Source organism: Chlorocebus sabaeus, chromosome 8, assembly GCF_047675955.1.
Source record: "Chlorocebus sabaeus isolate Y175 chromosome 8, mChlSab1.0.hap1, whole genome shotgun sequence".
In the NCBI taxonomy this organism is placed as follows: domain Eukaryota; kingdom Metazoa; phylum Chordata; class Mammalia; order Primates; family Cercopithecidae; genus Chlorocebus; species Chlorocebus sabaeus.
The window spans coordinates 18043717-18060748 of record NC_132911.1 but is presented as its reverse complement, the minus strand read 5'-3'; the positions used below and the strand labels follow the sequence as shown (position 1 = coordinate 18060748).

The window sequence follows — 17032 nt, the reverse complement described above, 5'->3', positions numbered from 1 at the left end:
GATTTTAAATAAGAAACTAATAACCAAAGAGAACTATCCTCCAGTATCGTGTAAGACAAGGTAACCGTATCATTTCAGGAATTTAACTTATTTGGAAAGAAATGAGACGATCCCCACCCCCCCCCCCATCCCTCCCGCCACCCCACTGAATTACATCACCCAGCACTTGCTTTGTGGGCCTCAGTTTTCCATCCAGAAAAATGAGATGGTTCTAGAATGTTTTTAAGGATTTTTCTGTCAACAGCTCTGTATTATTTCTTTGCCAAGTCATAATGATTGTTTCTAAAGAGAACATTTTTACCTTTGAGAAACACATATGTAAAATGAAGCGTGTATTTGGAGTAGCCCCTGAGGCTCTTGGGGATATCTACGCTGGGGTCATAGTGCGCCTCCAGCAAATCCTGGAACATGTCTGGCTGCCCTTAGGCTTCCTCCAGTACCGCAAAGACTAGCTCCCATCCTCTAACCCAGGCGTGTTCGACTGCAGCAGCATTAACGTTTTGGTGTGGATAATTCTTTGTCGTGGGGGGCTGCCCTATTAATTGTAGGATGTTTAGCCATGTCCCCAGCTTCCAGTCACTAGATACCAATAGGAACCCTCCAGTTCTAACAACCAAAAATGTCTCCAGACATTGCCAAATACCTTCTGGGGTCAAAATCCAACCCACTCCTGTTGAGAACCAATGCTTTAGCCAGTGGATCTGAAGCCATAAGACCAGCTACTTTTTTTCCCCCCATACCCCCACAACGTGGCTCTGACTCCCCTAAATGCCAGAACTTTTTGAGTAATTTTACTTTACAAAATACAGGTATAAAAACGTGAGTGCCTTGCTGGAAACGCTGATAAAGATAAGCTGTGTTGGGAAAAAATTAGACATTCAATTAAAAGATTGTTTGGTGCTTTTGCAAGACAGAGTGTCACTCTGTCATTTGTGGGCTTTGCTTTAATTTGTTCTCGTCTTTTATGCAAAACACATTAGCCTTAATCATTGAAATTGATTATCGCCAGTGCAGCGTGGTACTTTCTGAACAACTCTGCTGTGTAGGAGGAGTCCCTTCTTTGTTTTTCATGACAGTGTTGCCAGAGCACATTTTTCTTCTGTTGGGGGTGGAAAGACTAGCTTGAAAATACAAGTTTTGCGTCTTCTGGTGTAGCACTCCACACACACAACTGCTTGGCTGGCCTTGTTCACAGTCTGCTCACGACCTCCCTTTCTGTCCACCAGAGAAGTCATTTCAGACTTCAGTGTGCACAACAGCTGTGTGAGGACTTGCATAAAATGCACATTTCCCAGCCCCACCAGGTCATTCAGGTCCAGGCTGGGGCCCAGGGACACATGTGTGTTTCTCTTCCACTCCAGGCCGACAGGTGGCTCCACATCCCACTTAGACACTACACTGTAGGAACCTCTGCCTCCCCTAGGTCTTTCCTTGCTTCTTCAGAGAATGGCGCCGCAGGACGTCTTCATTTCCTGATACCTAGGCCTGTTTTCTTTGAATTCCAACCATTCTCATATAAATAAGTTTGAATCCATGGGTACTAAATACTCTTTTGGTCAGACTGGAGATGGACACTGATCAGAAGCGAAGCAGTCCTATGCTTGATTCTCACACTGAAGTAACCCCCACCCCTCCTTTTGTCCTGTAGTGTGACCACAAGGCAGTGGTGCTCAGAGTCAGGTGAGTGGAGCTGACCTTGGGGGCTGTGGGATTTCAGGGATGGTCATTCTTGTAGTTACTTTCTTCACCGCACTCCCACCCACCCTTTTCCACACTTTCTGTCATAAAGTCCTGTCACTTCTACCTCCTAAATATCTTTCTTTTTTCTTTTTCTTTTTTTTTTTTTTTTTTTTGAGACAAAGTCACTCAGTCACCGAGGCTGGGGTACAGTGGTGCTCTCTTGGCTCACTGCAACCTCCACCTCCCAGGTTCAAGTGATTCTCCCGCCTCAGCCTTCCAAGTAGCTGGGATTACAGGCGTGCACCATCACGCCCGGCTAATGTGTGTATTTTTAGTAGAGCCAGGGTTTCATCATGTTGACCAGGCTGGTCTTGACCTCCTGACCTCAGGCGATCCACCTGCATCGGCCTCCAAAAGTGCTGGAATTACAGGCATGAGCCACTGTGCTTGGCCAGTATCTTTCATATTCTACACCTACTCCTTCAGATTTTCATCATATTCTACCTAGATCACTGGTCTCCTCAGTTTTTTGACTATTCACCTCATCCCAATACTAAATATTTCAGCAGATACCTTTTAATATATGATACCTTTTTAAATAAAATAAACTGCATTTTCTACTGTCAATCCCAGTAGGAAATATTAGTAAGCCTTAACATTTTATAGTGCTGAGATTTTAAAAAATTAAAAGAAAACTTTAAATTTTTTCCCAGTGCCTAGGGATCTATTAAAATTTTTGAAAACTCATAAATGAGTTCAGCACAGTTAGACATGCAAAGGTGCTTTTATGATATGTTAATTATATCTCAGTACTGATTTTAAAATTCTCCCCAGTGGGTCATCTTGCCTGGGCTACACACTCCCCACTTTGGAATAATCTGACCCAGATGATTTTTATAACCACTTGTGATCTCTCTTCCACTAATATTATGTCCTTCTGATCCATCCTTTACAGTTCTGACTAAAATGTGATTCTAATTATGTCACTTACCCTTAACTGACTCATTTTTTCACATTCAGACTCTCTGATGTGGTCTTAATTGGTACCCACAGTTTTCCAGAATGGATAGATTTTTTTTTAATTCATTTCTTAGAGGTCTGTATTTAATATATATTAAGTACCCAATAAAACAAGTAATTAAATCATGTGGAAGCTTTTTTGCTTGTACTCATTAAACACTGTTTAAGGTCTAAAGCTGTGTTAAACATGAAATTATGAAATAGTCTTTTGGATTGAGCCTCCCTCAAACTGACTCAAAGACAGGTGTTCTGTATTCTAAGTTCTGTACCACTTCATTTTGAGAAGGTTCCATTGTTTAGCAGTTTGACTTGTAAGTTGCCCTGGAGATCCCTAAATATATTATTACCCTCAAATCATCTGTCTCCTTTAAGACAGCACAAAGGAAACAGTCTAAACCCTCCCCTCTGTACCTTCACTTTAAAAAAAAAAAAAACCTGTTTGTTCAGCTACTGTTTACCGAAGATCCTGTATAGCAGGTACTATGTTCGGTTTTGTGGGCATTATAAAAATAGGTGAGACAATGACCTTGGCCCTCAACTTCTGAGAGCTTAAGGTATTTGTTAATGTTAGGCAGGTAATGTCTATAAACCAAAAGCTGTCACATACTGTCTCTCTGCTCAACACTTCACTGGATGCTGGAGGATTTAAGAGAAGGAAAAAAAGTGACCTTTTTTGCCTTTCTAAGAGTTTGTAATCGGTAAGGGAGATAAAACTCACACACAGGTCAGGGTATATTTTGTGCTAAGCATATGAGATAGACATTTAGGTGCTGCAGTAATGCAGAAGAGGAAGCGATGGTGCAATCTGGAATAACACAGGTTTGGTTTTGTTTTGTTTTGTTTTTCTTTTTCTTTTTCGTTATCTAGACAGTCTCACTCTGTCGCCCAAGCTGGAGTGCAGTGGCGTGATCTTGGCTCACTGTAACCTCTGCCTCCTGGGTTCAGGCAGTTCTCCTGCCTCAGCCTCCTGAGCAGCTGGAATTACAGGCTCATGCCACCACACCCAGTTAATTTTTGTATTTTTAGTGGAAACAGGGTTTTGCCATGTTGGCCAGGCTGGTCTCGAACTCCTGACCTTCAGTGATCCGCCCACCTCAGCCTCCCAAAGTGCTGGGATTACAGGTGTGACTCACCAGGCCCTGCCTGTAACACAGGTTTTGAGTGGAATTTGGAGCAAGGTGAGTAACCCTTAGTCTAGCCTGCACGTGTGAGAGCTATGGCAGAGGAGACCCGGCAGCAGTGGAGTTCACCAGGAGCTCTGAAAAGCTGAGTTCAGGATTGATCTGTCAAGTAAGAGAATGTGCTGAAGCTATGTTGTTAGCAGCCCTTTGGATTTTAGACGGCTGTTCCGAGGTGACTTGATGGTAGAAGTTGGGAGAATGTGGCTTCTGCCACTCTGTCCTTTTGTCTGAACTGGAGCAACTGCTGGAACTGTCTGGATCTCCATCTTCTCTAAGACAAAGAGGGTAGAAAGGACAGTGGCCAGGTTCTGTTCCACCTTAGAACATCGAGGATTCTGTATCCCACAGCTTGAAGGAAAAGACTGGTGGCACCCGCTGTGGCTGTTCCCTCTTCTTATTCCCAGCACCTAGCACGGTGCTTGCTGTAGTGGGCGCTTGGTGAGGTTCACGGATGGATAAATGGATAAACATGTTCTCTGTTCCCCAGTTCTTTCTGCTTTCTCTCTCATTCTTCCTCCTTTCCCTCTTAGAGCCATCTGCATTTCTATTTTACTGTTTCCTTTAAGTTTTCACAGCTGTTCTCTCATCCTTCTCTCCGTGATAAGTACTATGTAAGTCTTATACTTGGTATAAAAAGATAAAAAACTGATTTCTGGCCCTTGATCCTGGGCTTTGCATCAGGGGAGAAGGACTATAACTCCAGGTCAGCCCTTGACTCACACTGCAAGGTCTTCAACAGCCAAGTTGCCTGTTCCCATTGCCTCATCAGTTAAGCAATACTGTCTTCATAGAGGTGAAATTAGAGCTTAATATTTTAAAGGAAATTATGAAGTTTTTCTCACAACCCAAGTACTGTATAAACAGGAAAAAATGAAAACCTTTTTAACAATTGTAATTGACCATATCATAATTATATGTATTTCCAGGTGTTTTGCTATATCACTTTTTTATGGTAAGAACAGTTAAATTCTACTCTTTGAGCAAGTTTGAAATACACAGTGCATTATTATTAACTCTAGCCACCATGATACACAATAGAACTTACTCCTCCTGTCTGACGTTTTTCGTCCTTTGACCAGCATCTCCCAAGTCTTTCGCCCCCAGCCTCTGGTAACCACCATTCTCCTTATTTCTATGAGTTCGATTGTTTTAGATTCTATGTATGAGATCATCCACTATCTGTCTTTCTGTGCCTGACTTACTTCACTTAGCAAAATGTCATCCAGGTTTGTCCGTGTTGTCGCAAATGACAGAATTTCCTCTTTTTTAAGGCTGAATAAGTAATATTCCATTATGTATATATACCACATTTTCCTCATCCATTTGTCAAAGGACACTTAGATCTCTTCTAGATCTTAGCTATTGTGAATAATGCTGCAGCCAAGAGCTGTTCCCTCTTCTTGAAGAGGATACAGCATGGTCTCATCATGAGAATGCCACATCTTTTTGAGATACTGATTTCATTTCTTTGGCTACATACTCAGAAGTGGGACTGCTAGATTATTTGGTAATTCCATTTTTAGTTTTTTAAGGAGCTTTCATACAGTTTTCCAAATTTTCCTCACAGCATTTGTGAGAACAAATGTTGTATCCTCACATGACGGAAGACAGAGGAGCAAAACAGGGCCTGACCTAGATCCCTCCAGCACTTTGATTAAGACACTAATCCCTTCATGAGGGACTCAGTCACTTTCCAAAAGGCACCATCTCTTACTACTGCACAATGAGGATTAAGTTTCAATGTGAAGTTTGAAGGGGATACAATGAAACCGTAACAAGGTCCTTTGCCCATTTTTTAATCGCTCTGTTTTCTTGCTATTGTGTTGTTTGAGTTCCTTATATACTTTGGGTATTAGCCCCTAATCTGAGTAAAGGAAATCCTAAGTGACTTCAAAAACTTACCTTTTAGATAAAATGTTACTGTGTATATTATGAAAGGTCTTAACGATTTAAATCTATTGGCATATAACCACAACAACAACTTTTCTTGTATCTAGTAGTTTCAATTTTTTTCTAAATGTCACTTCCTAGCTTAAAACAATTTTATGAGTTTGTGCTATTTTCTATCTCCATGCCTTTTCTTTGTCAGATATAATATTTTTCTGCCATCTCTGAAATCTCTTTTGCTATATTGTCTTATAAAAACAGTATGTATGCATCCCTAAAGAATTGTAAAAGCAAAGATAAAAGCGGGGGAGGGAAGCAAAGTCCTACTTTGTCTTTCTTCATCATGTCTGTGACACATGTAATTGTCCTGAGTCTGAGAATGTGGTAGCTCCATGGCTGCATCCTCTCTCTCCCTTTGTTTTTTACCTTTGTGTGTGTGTGTGTGTGTGTGTGTGTGTGTGTGTAAAATCTGTATCTTTCTTACCATGGGATTCTAGCACTGGAATAATTTGCATGGTCAAGCTATGTCCATAAGAGCCACTTGGCATTTTTATTTCACTGTTCAAAATGGACAGATTTAAGGAAATGTGATTTTAAAATGCTTTATTTTGAGTTTATTGACTCCCGCTCTGTGAAGGCAGTGAAATAGTCATGAAGCATTTCTCATTGAACATCAGCACTTCTTCGATTAGTTCCTTCATAAAAATATAGTCTAAATGACTAGCCCTTTATGCTACTGTAGAAACAAATTTATGAAACATAGCTTGGTAACAGTGAACAAACCCTGGCAAGTCTTGGTATGGGGAGGAAAGTGCAAAACATAAGGTGTTGTGCATATTGTTATTCTAGCCTGTATTCCTCTTTAAAATAAGTAGAAATTGGGATTTATTCAACAGAAAAAGAGGCATTTGAATATTCAAGATTGGAAAGCCTAAATCTAAAGCTTTTAGAAGTAGCAAATATCTAAAAGCATATTTGCATAGATCCAAAGTAAAAAAAAATAGAAGTTTGCAAATTCTTTTACCAAATTACCTAAAATCTTATTTTTTAAAAAAATAAACTGGATTCTATTATTGGATTCTAACTATTTCTTAGCCAAAGATATAAAGAGTTTGGTTTCTTCACATACATTGTAAATACCTGTTGTACTGATACAAATCTATTTTTTCAAAGGCAAACGACCCAATAGGAAAACGGGTCTGGTAATTCACGGAAGAGGAAATCCAGTAAACCTATGAACAAAACCTCATCCTCGCTCATATTCAGGGAAATGTAAATTCAAATCACAGTGGTTTATTTCTTACCTATGAAATTAGCAAAAATATACACTACGTATAATATCACATTTTGACAAGGACATAAAACAAAGAGAAATTTCAGACGTGCTGTGGAAATGTAAACACATAAAAACACTTTAGAAAACAGTCATCTTAAAGATGTGCATATTCTAAGACCCAGAACTGCCAACTCTTGGTGACACACCATAGAAAAACTCTTGTTCAGATTCCCTAGGAGACATGTGTAAGAATGTCTCTTGCAACATCATTTATAACAGGGAAAAAAAATAATCCCAAAACAGGAAACCTGAAAACAAACTAAATATCCTTAAACAAAATTGTTATGTGTCCTGCAATGGAGTACTACATAATGATTAAAAGACAGGAACTAGAGCATACATGTAGATAAATCTTAAAAACATATTCTGTTAAAAAAAAGAAACTTTCATTAGTTTTTATATAAAGTGTAAAACCTAGAGAATACACTTCTGGTTTTGTTTTGTTTTGTTTTGTTTGACATGGAGTCTTGCTCTGTCACCCAGGCTGGAGTGCAGTGGCACGATCTCAGCTCACTGCAACCTCCACCTCCGAGGTTCAAGTGATTCTCCTGCCTCAGCCTCCTGAGTAGGTGGGATTACAGGCATGTGCTACCACGCCTGGCTAATTTTTGTGTTTTTAGTAGAGACGGGGTTTCACCATGTTAGTGAGGCTGATCTCGAACTCCTGACCTTGTGATTCGCCCGCCTCAGCCTCCCAAAGTGCTGGGATTGCAGGCGTGAGTCACTGAGCACCCGGCTACACTTCTGCATTTTTATGGTTACATACCTTTATATATGAATAACAGTGAAAAGGAATGAGATGAGCACATACATGTGCAGATAATTTCAATTTATTTATATTTTATTTCCTAAATTTTTCTTAAATTCCTATGTTAGATATGTGTTTCTTATATACCATTCAATATGACTTTTTATATAACTGAAATTTTTTTAGAAAAGAAGGAAAATACATCTTGCTTTTATTTTTTGAAGTGGTCTAGTCACTAAATAGCATTTGTCAGGAAGTCTATTAGGTAATTTACATATTGCAGTAAATACACAAAGGAAAACAACTTTGAAAGAAATAAAAACTTTCGATATAGTTTGTCTTAGCTCAGGCTACCATAACAAAATGCTATAGATTGGGTGACTTCAATAGCAGACATCTGTTTTCTCACAGTTCTGGAGGCTGGAAATCCAAGATCAAGGTGCCAGCAGAGTTGATGTCTAGTGAGGGCTCTCCCCTAGGGCTGTGGATGGCCACCATGGCCTTCCCTTGGTACTTGCATACAGTGTCTCCTCTTATAAGGGCACTAATCCTATTGGATATATGCCCCGGTCTTATGACCTCATTTGACCATTATTATTTAGGAATCCCATTTTCAAGTACAGCTACACTGAACGTTAATTTTGAGTGGACATATTCAATCCATAACATAGTTGATAGTCCCCTTGGGTAAAAGTAATAGCTGAGTAAGAAGTTGTAAATAAAAGCTACCTGAAGCATTTTTGACATTCAGCATTATCAGTACACAAATAATAGGTTTGGAGATGTAGACTCCTTTCTAAAATCTCAAAATAGGTTTCTTTTCTCCTTCTTCCTTTTCTGGGAGTTCTCAGATTGTTTTGTTTTGTTTTGTTATAACTGACGTTTAGAAATGAATCTCGTCATTTTTAGATCACTCCACATGTTCATGCCACCTTTCTTGTTCATTTTTCCATTCGTGTACTCTGCTTTTTACTTGTCATTGTTTTCTTCCATTTTGATGGTTTTTGACTTGGAATTTGTTTTTGTTGTTTGGCTTTTAATTATTACAAAAGTCTCTAAGATATTACATATGACACTCATAATTTCTGGACATCTTTTTTTTAATTTACGATAATGTTATATAATCTTAGTATAGTGTCCATAGTTATCCATTTTCTGGCTTTGTAAAAAATTATTCTCCTCATTCTACAAGATTTTTGTATTCTGCAATTACGTTGGTGTTATATGAAATACATTTATCACCTAATTTAATCAGATCTGTTTCATTTGCCTTCACCCATTTGTCTTATTGTACGTGTGAAATTTGGATAATTTGCATGTGAAACTAGAACAGTAAGGAGTCATACATTTTCAAGAATGCAAGAGAATTCCAAGAATGTTTTTAAAATGCTGGAAGAAGGTTCGGCAACATATCTTTTTAGGTAGCCTATTGCTAAGGTGATATAAATGGTACCCTTAGAATGGAAGTCCTTTGACGCAGGATCAACCATATTGCATTGGTACATGGTACCTATAATAATGCTATTAAGGCAATAATTGCTAAATAGGTAGATTCATTTTAATTGATTTGCTGCTTTGAGTCAATAAAGTTGAAGGAACGAAGAACTCTGCTGCTTTGGAGAGAAGCAAGATAGCTGCATTTTTTAGAATATCATCTGATAAGCTTCAGAGAAGAACTATTTCTTCATAGCTCTGCTTCTTTCAAAAAGGAAAACAAACTATGCACATATACGGTTCATTCATTGCGAGGGACGGGAAAGCTGGCAGCATTGCTGAGTGGGCATGAAATGGGGAAGCCAAGGTGTGCAGCTTCCACGCTAGGTGCTTAACTGTTCAGCTGGTGACATGCCTGTCAGGGTATCTCTTAAGGCCTGGTCCCGACTCAGGGGCAGTTACACCGGATAAAGAGCTCTGAAGCCATTTGGTTTTGTGACAAGGGACCTAGTTAAAGAGGTTGGCCTTGATTGCCATCCTGGGAAGGAATATAGGAAATATGTGGACACTGGCGGGAGAAAGCTGGAAGGATGTGGCAGCAGAGGCACACTGGGCTGTTTAGTGAGTTAAAGTCATTCAGCACAAGGGATTTTTTTTTAATATGCTGTGCTTTGTTACTGACTTGCTTTTTTGAACACTAAATGGCATCACGATTTCCTGCAGGAGGAGCAACTGAAGTCACATGAAAGTAAGCTGAAGCAGATCACCACCGAGCTGGCCGAGCACCGCTCGTATCCCCCCGACAAGAAGGTCAAAGCCAAGGATGTCGATGAGTACAAACTGAAAGACCACTATCTGGAGTTTGAGGTGTGTTGCACCCAAATGTTAGTAAGTGCTGATTTCTGAGATATCTTAGGATCTGTCCGTGAGGCGGTGTCTTTCTTTGCAGTTACTGTCACCGAGAGAGGCGTGCCTTGCCCCTGGCTGTAATTTGGGAGCTCCTCGCAAGGTCAAAGTGGTCCCTCTTGTTTGTGATTCTGTTTAAGTGCCAAACAAACATCAAAGAGTAACTGCCAGTTTATACACTTAAAAGCAAATAGCCTGCCTGGTGGGAATAGTGTGCGCCCGCTGTGAGGGGAAGAAAAAGCACAGTAGAGGGACATGCCAGGGTAGACAGCTGCTTTCTGTGTCCCTGTGTCTCTTCCGGCAGAATCGGAGTCAAAAAAAGCACAAGGGAGGAAATGAGCCACGGAGGGATGTGAGGCATCAGCTTTTCCGTGCACATTCTCGGAGTTCGGCAACAACATGCATTTTTCTTCTTGCCACCCACTGCCCTTCAGAAGGGGGCTGATAAATTAAGTTGTGGCACATCCAGCTATACAGTGAGTGTGCTTATTAAAAAGAATGGTAAGGATCCATATGCTCTGGCATAGAAAAGTGTAAAATTTAAACACACATTGAAAACAATGTATTTCCAAATATTTCCGTGGCTGACTTTTCTTCCAAATTAATATCAGGGTTATTAGACTGCCTTAGCCTCTACCTTCAGACATTTAAAGTGTTTTTTTTTAAAAAGTGGGTAGCATGCAATACAAAATCAAAAGAATTAATTATTTTGACTAATTTGACCTTTTTTTTTTTTTTTTTTCTGTTGGGTGTGCTGAATCTGCCCTTAGCCGTTCTTGTTCACTGTAGCTCTGATCCCTTTTACTTCTCATCATTCCTCTCCTTTGTTTTCATCTTACCATCTGATTTCCTCCTCACGCTTGAAATTTAAAATCTGCTAAGTGTCCACATGCTAGCGATCAGTCTTTGCGGCGTCTCACACCTGTCCCTTCCTTGCGTTGCTTTATAACTACTTCCTCTGCTGAGCCCTGGCTTTCTCCTCTCTCACTCTGCCCTCCTTTCTTCAGTTCATCCTAAATCCTTTGGCCAGTAGTTTTTCTGGGGTTCAACCCAGATGACTGCATTGCTCTGCTCAACAGCTGCCTGCGGCTTCCCCCATTCCCCTCCCCCAATTACCTCCTGAAGAAAGTCTCAGTTCTTTCATAGGAGAGGGTTTGGCGTCTCCACGTTTCCACGACCTCCGTCTTTCCCACACCGGCCTCCCTACGTTAGTCACATTTCTACCCACTCTCCCCAAACACACGTTTATACCTTTGTTCACTTACTTTCTTCTGCCTCGGATCCTCTTCCTATCATCTTCATTTCTGAAAGTCCTGTTCGTCTTTTGAGGTACAGTCCAAATTCCTCCTATGAAAAAACTGATCTAGATACAGTAGCTGGGATTCATCTGTTACAGTACTTGCCACAATTTGTTTAAGCTGAAGTTGTTTTCACCTGTCTTTGTACCTGTAGTGGATTCCATAATACCTCCCCCTACCCAAAACTATGATCCTGAGTTCATTTCCAGCCCTTGCTCTACGTGGGCTTGCTGAGTTGGATACAGTTTCATAGAAGCCTTAAAAAGTCTCTGAGTTATAATATTTTTGTTATTAAATGTAGCATTTGATCAAAAAATGGCACTTCCACTACAGATCCATGTACTAGTTTTCTTCATGGTCAAGCAAATCCTTGCTCTGGGCAGAGAACTATACTAAGAGAAATATTTATTTTGGTAAAGGTAAAAGTTTCTTAGCAAAAACTGTAGAAGTCTTACCAGCAGAAGACTTGAAAAATTTTAAAAAATAAATAAATGAAGAAACCAACAACAAAAAGCTAGGCAACTCATCTTTCCCCAGGCTTGTTTATTCTTGGGAAATGGAGGTTCTCAAAAAGCCATTATTATTCTTCACACTTCTGGAGTGGCTTTAAGCCATAGGCCCTTTTTGTTTCACACACGCTAATTAAATTTCCCAACACCTCAGTCCCTGCTTCCAGCACTCAGCACCTCACTGGAGCCCTTCATGCCAAAGGGGGAAGAGCGTGTCCCCAGGAGGTGGGGGGTGGCTTCAAGGCCATGGAAAGGTTGCCATAGCTAGGAGCCCTCCCTACTTTTGAGTCTACAGCACTACCTCGTTTCTGAAAATGTAACCCACCAAGAGCCAGCATTTTCAATCCCTGATGTGAAGTTAGACCAGGCTTTGCAGGGATTAAGTCTTACTTTCATCAAATCGTCACCTCAGCGAGCTTGCAGACTGCATTCCAGGACTCCTTAAAATCAGAGCCGTATGCTAATATGTCAGGCAGGTTGGCTTGTCTGTCAAGCTCCTTCACCTGTGTCTATCAGAAAGGCGCAAGGATAACTGACTTGGTACAGCTGATATGTATGTCATGAAATAGGAAAAATTTCAGCTGTCATCTAAAAAGGGTTTTGTAAAAGTAGTGCTTTTTAAAACGTGAACAACTGTTTTTCAGTAATTTAAATTAACACTGAAGTCATATATCACATAGAGTCCACTTTGCTATCATCGCAGCCACCAGAATTTGTCTCTTGGGAGTACTTGCAGAGAGTCTTTGCACAGCATCCTTTGCTTCATAAGCAGTATTCCCTGAATAGGTGATATGAGAGTTATTGACCATTTTTCCCAGCTTCTAGAACACTGACTAATTGATGCACATTTGTTGACAACATGCATGAACTTTTATTCTTGTATATAAAAGATAGCATCAGAGGAAGTAATTCTCTGAGAAACCTTAGTGTTCATTATTTTAACAGGACCAGAAGCTCCCATGAACACAAACCTGGTGTGTGTTCTCACCCAGGTGAGAGCAGACAGCAGTGTCTGCAGTTCAGTGGGAGCCCACAGATGGGCAGTGACAGGAAGAGGGACTTTAATCACCAGGGAAGATCACAGGCATGAATGGGTGCTCTCACCTCCTCCTATGGTGGGTCCTCCTCAGGGCCTCCCTTGGTTTCAAAGCAATTCTTATCAATTTTCACAAGTCTTCGTATGGAAAAAACACTTTCATTCTGGCAGAATATTAAGCTGTTAGTAATAACACCAGGAGTGTTCCTAATTTATGCATTTCAGTGTTTAAATCCCAGGTTGCTTTGAGTACAAACAGTGCTTCATGGTGAGCCAAATTTACCACTCTTTCTATGCCTTAGAAACTGTCCAAACACTGACAGTAAATAATTAGAAATTCTGGTAAATGCATAGGTTCAGGGTTTAAGAAAAAATCTACAGAGAGCAAGGAAGCTTCCATCTTAGCCTATCAGAAAAAAGATTCACTTTTACTTACAGCAGCAAACTTGACTCAGAATGGGCTCTCGCCATTGACTGCACTCTGAGGTGAAAGCAGCAAACTTGACTCAGAAGGGGCTCTCGCCATTGACTGCACTCTAAGGTGAAAGCAGCAAACTTGACTCAGAATGGGCTCTCGCCATTGACTGCACTCTGAGGTGAAAGCAGCAAACTTGACTCAGAATGGGCTCTCGCCATTGACTGAACTCTGAGGTGAAAGCAGCAAACTTGACTCAGAATGGGCTCTCGCCATTGACTGAACTCTAAGGGGGGGAAAGCAGCAAACTTGACTCAGAATGGGCTCTCGCCATTGACTGAACTCTAAGGGGAAAGCAGCAAACTTGACTCAGAATGGGCTCTCGCCATTGACTGAACTCTAAGGGGAAAGCAGCAAACTTGACTCAGAAGGGGCTCTCACCATTGACTGAACTCTAAGGGGAAAGCAGCAAACTTGACTCAGAAGGGGCTCTCTCCACTGACTACACTCTAAGGGAAGGCGTGTCTTGTTTTCGACTGAATCGGTAACCTCCAAGCTGTGGCTTGAAATCTAATCTTACTTATGAAAGAGCCTTTAAGCATGACCACTCTACATTGAGAAACTTACCATCATTTCCCAATTTCAAGAAATAAATATCAGAAATAGCCACATTTCCTTATAAATTAACTTTTCTCTGTTTTATTCAGTTCCCATTTTACTGAAAAATATTTAATTGATCCCTGTGCTTCTGGTATATTTGGAAACAGATCAAGTTTTGGGGCAGATGGATGTTTTGTGTCAGATGTAAAAATTTACAAGGCTCCAAACAAAGCACAGTTGGTTGAGCTGTTCTGGAAAACACCTGGGCCCCTTAAGACACAGAACCATTAAAGAAATTCCCTTGACAGCAATGCAGTTGGCCCTAATGTTTCGATTTTGTGTTTCTTCAGCTTTAGAAATAACAACTAGAAGAAGATGATGCTGTTTATTTCAAGATATTTTTCATACAACATTTAAGATGTTACAGATGCAACATTTAAGATGATTACAGATGTTAGCATGATCCTTAAGTTGAGCTGGACCTGAGTAGGGAGAGGAAGAAGATACCGCATCCCAAGTCTATTAAAATCATGACTGGGCTGCAAGAGATTTACTACAGAGGAATTGCTGAAGGTCGGGTTAGTAGCTGGCTTTCAGGTCCTTGTAAAGCAAGGTAGAAAACCAGCCGACACAATGCCAGTGAATTTTATGTTGCCAGCCCACCTAATGTCAACGTGTTTTCTTTGGCCGACCTAATGTTGTATTTGTTTTAATTGTAATTTAAATGTGTTTAGGAAAGACAAGCCTTGTCCTTCCCATCATTCCCTGTTATTAATATATCACATCTGATAGCTTTCTGCAGTTTGTGTCATTGCTCTGGTCCCTGAAGGCTTTTGAGTTTGCAAACCCTGTACTAGAGGCTGCAGCCAGTTTTATATGCATTAAGTATTAGTTAAATCTTTGAACATGGGCTTGGAATTAATAGTCCCTTCAGTCTCAGAAGGAAGATACTTCCCTGGTGTATGTGTTTTCAGGTTCCAATCCAGCAGAAAAAAAAGAGAATGTCCACTTCCCTCATGACCGAAACCAAAGACTTAGAATAAAGGTCATTTGACTTAATGGACTTGAATTCAGCTGAATGCCCACTCCTGAATTGCAACCCAGAGTAGCATATGCTTATGGCTTAAGACAGTTAGGGCCCACACCAACCACATGGCTGGGAAATTCAATTTTAGAAACAGCAAATGTCCACTATAACAAAACTTATAAATTTCTTGGGATAGAATATTTTCTTAAAAATCTGGGACATTCTTGAAACATGATGCACCTTTTTCTGAATTTCTATTTCTTGGTGACGTTTAAAACAGCCTGATTCCTTCCAAAATTGATATATTTGCAAAAAAAAAAAAAAAAATGCATTCCATTCAAAGTCATTAGGAAAGCCCAAAACCATTCGTATCTGGAAGCACGGATAATATAAATTTCACGTTGTAAACCTTTCGTTTTACTGTTGGGTGTCATGTCGCATAGTGAGTAGTGTTGGGTGGTTTACTTCCTTTTGAGCACATTTTCTGGTTGTGATCCTGGCCTTATTCCTCAGATTGTTTATTTGTATTTGTCAACATTGGGGAGTAATTTTTCACGTTAGGGGCCATAATCTAGATCAGTTTTCCTTTCACAGGAGCAGTGCAGAGGCATATCTCAATACAGTGCCAACTGTCACAAGGCAAACCCACCCTCTGAAACAAAATTTCCTAGCTATTAAGCTATAGGGGGTCTGGATCATAAAAGTGCAAAGATAACCATTATTTCCCTTGTTCTTCCTAATGAAAGCAAGGAAGAAATTCTGTTAACCTGCTTAAAGAAGATCAGTAGCAAAAGTCTCACTAAGTGACTTAGTAAGTCACTCTAGCCTGGAATCAAATGCTGTCTCCTTCACAGAAGACGTGACAAAGGTGATTATATGTCTGGATCTGAGGAACTGAGATAGTGTAGGTTAATAGACTTCTTGGGGAAATTTAAGACTTTTCTTTTTTTCGTGGGATGCTAAGTACAGATGGTTCCCAAATTAAGACGGTTTGACTTACAATTTTTTGACTTGATGCTTGTACAAAAGTGGTATGCTTTGAGTACAGTATTTAATATATTACCTGAGGTGTTCAATATTTTATTATAAAATAGGCTTTGGGTTAGATAATTTTGCCCTCCTGGAAGTTAATGTAAACGTTCTGAGCACATTTAAGGTAGGCTGGGCTAAGTTACAATGTTCAATACGATAGGTGATGTGAATGTATTTTTGACTTACAATATTTTCAACTTAGAATGGGTTTATTGGGATATAACCCTATCACAAGTCAAAGAGATTCTGTATTACAATCATGAATCAAAAGCTAGAGATGTAAGATCAACAGTTTATGTATACCGTGAGTCCAGTTAATAATACAGACATGATCCTTGCCTTGTCATTTGGAGTTGCATTTTGTATTACATAATGAAAGAGGACTAAGAGCTCTGAATTTTAATCTTTAAATGATAACAGCTGTGTTTGAAGAGAAGCGGCGCCTGGTAACAGGATTCTTTGAGCCACATTTTTAGTAGATGATTGCAAAGAATTAGGGCCATACCTGAGAAGGAAGAATAAGCAGCCAATCATGTGATCTGAAATGACTCCCTGTCCTTAAATCCCTCCTTCATCAATCGTTTACTGTAGGCCTGAAACACCTGCTCTGACAACGGTCACTCTTTTGGGCTAAGGTATTATCTGCAGGAAAAGGACAAGTAAGCTGAGAGATAAAATCATACAATTTGAAAAAGGACTAGATTGAGAATCCATGTTAGTCTTGTCATTGGTGTATGTGGCATGATGTTATCCTTCGTGAACCTCAGTTTCCTGCTTATAGAAATGAGATGGGATTAGGTGAATTAGCTGATAAGGCCATTCCAACTCTATATTTTCAGGAGAATGACAGATTAATACCAATTTGCTTTGGATTATGTCACCTTCACAAAGATTTCTAAGAGTGTTAAACATAGAACAAAAAT

The 17032-nt window shown here is 40.0% G+C and overlaps 1 protein-coding gene across 7 annotated transcripts in view; it reads left to right on the top strand.

The window, feature by feature from the left end:
- The window catches only part of PSD3 (pleckstrin and Sec7 domain containing 3), a 555746-nt gene that overhangs the window by 516179 nt on the left and 22535 nt on the right, over positions 1-17032 (top strand). For all 7 annotated transcript variants that reach the window (XM_007961788.3, XM_007961789.3, XM_007961791.3 and 4 more), the window contains one exon: positions 10010-10153. In XM_007961788.3, the coding sequence (XP_007959979.2) occupies positions 10010-10153 (144 nt within the window). The remainder of the gene's footprint in view (positions 1-10009; positions 10154-17032) is intronic.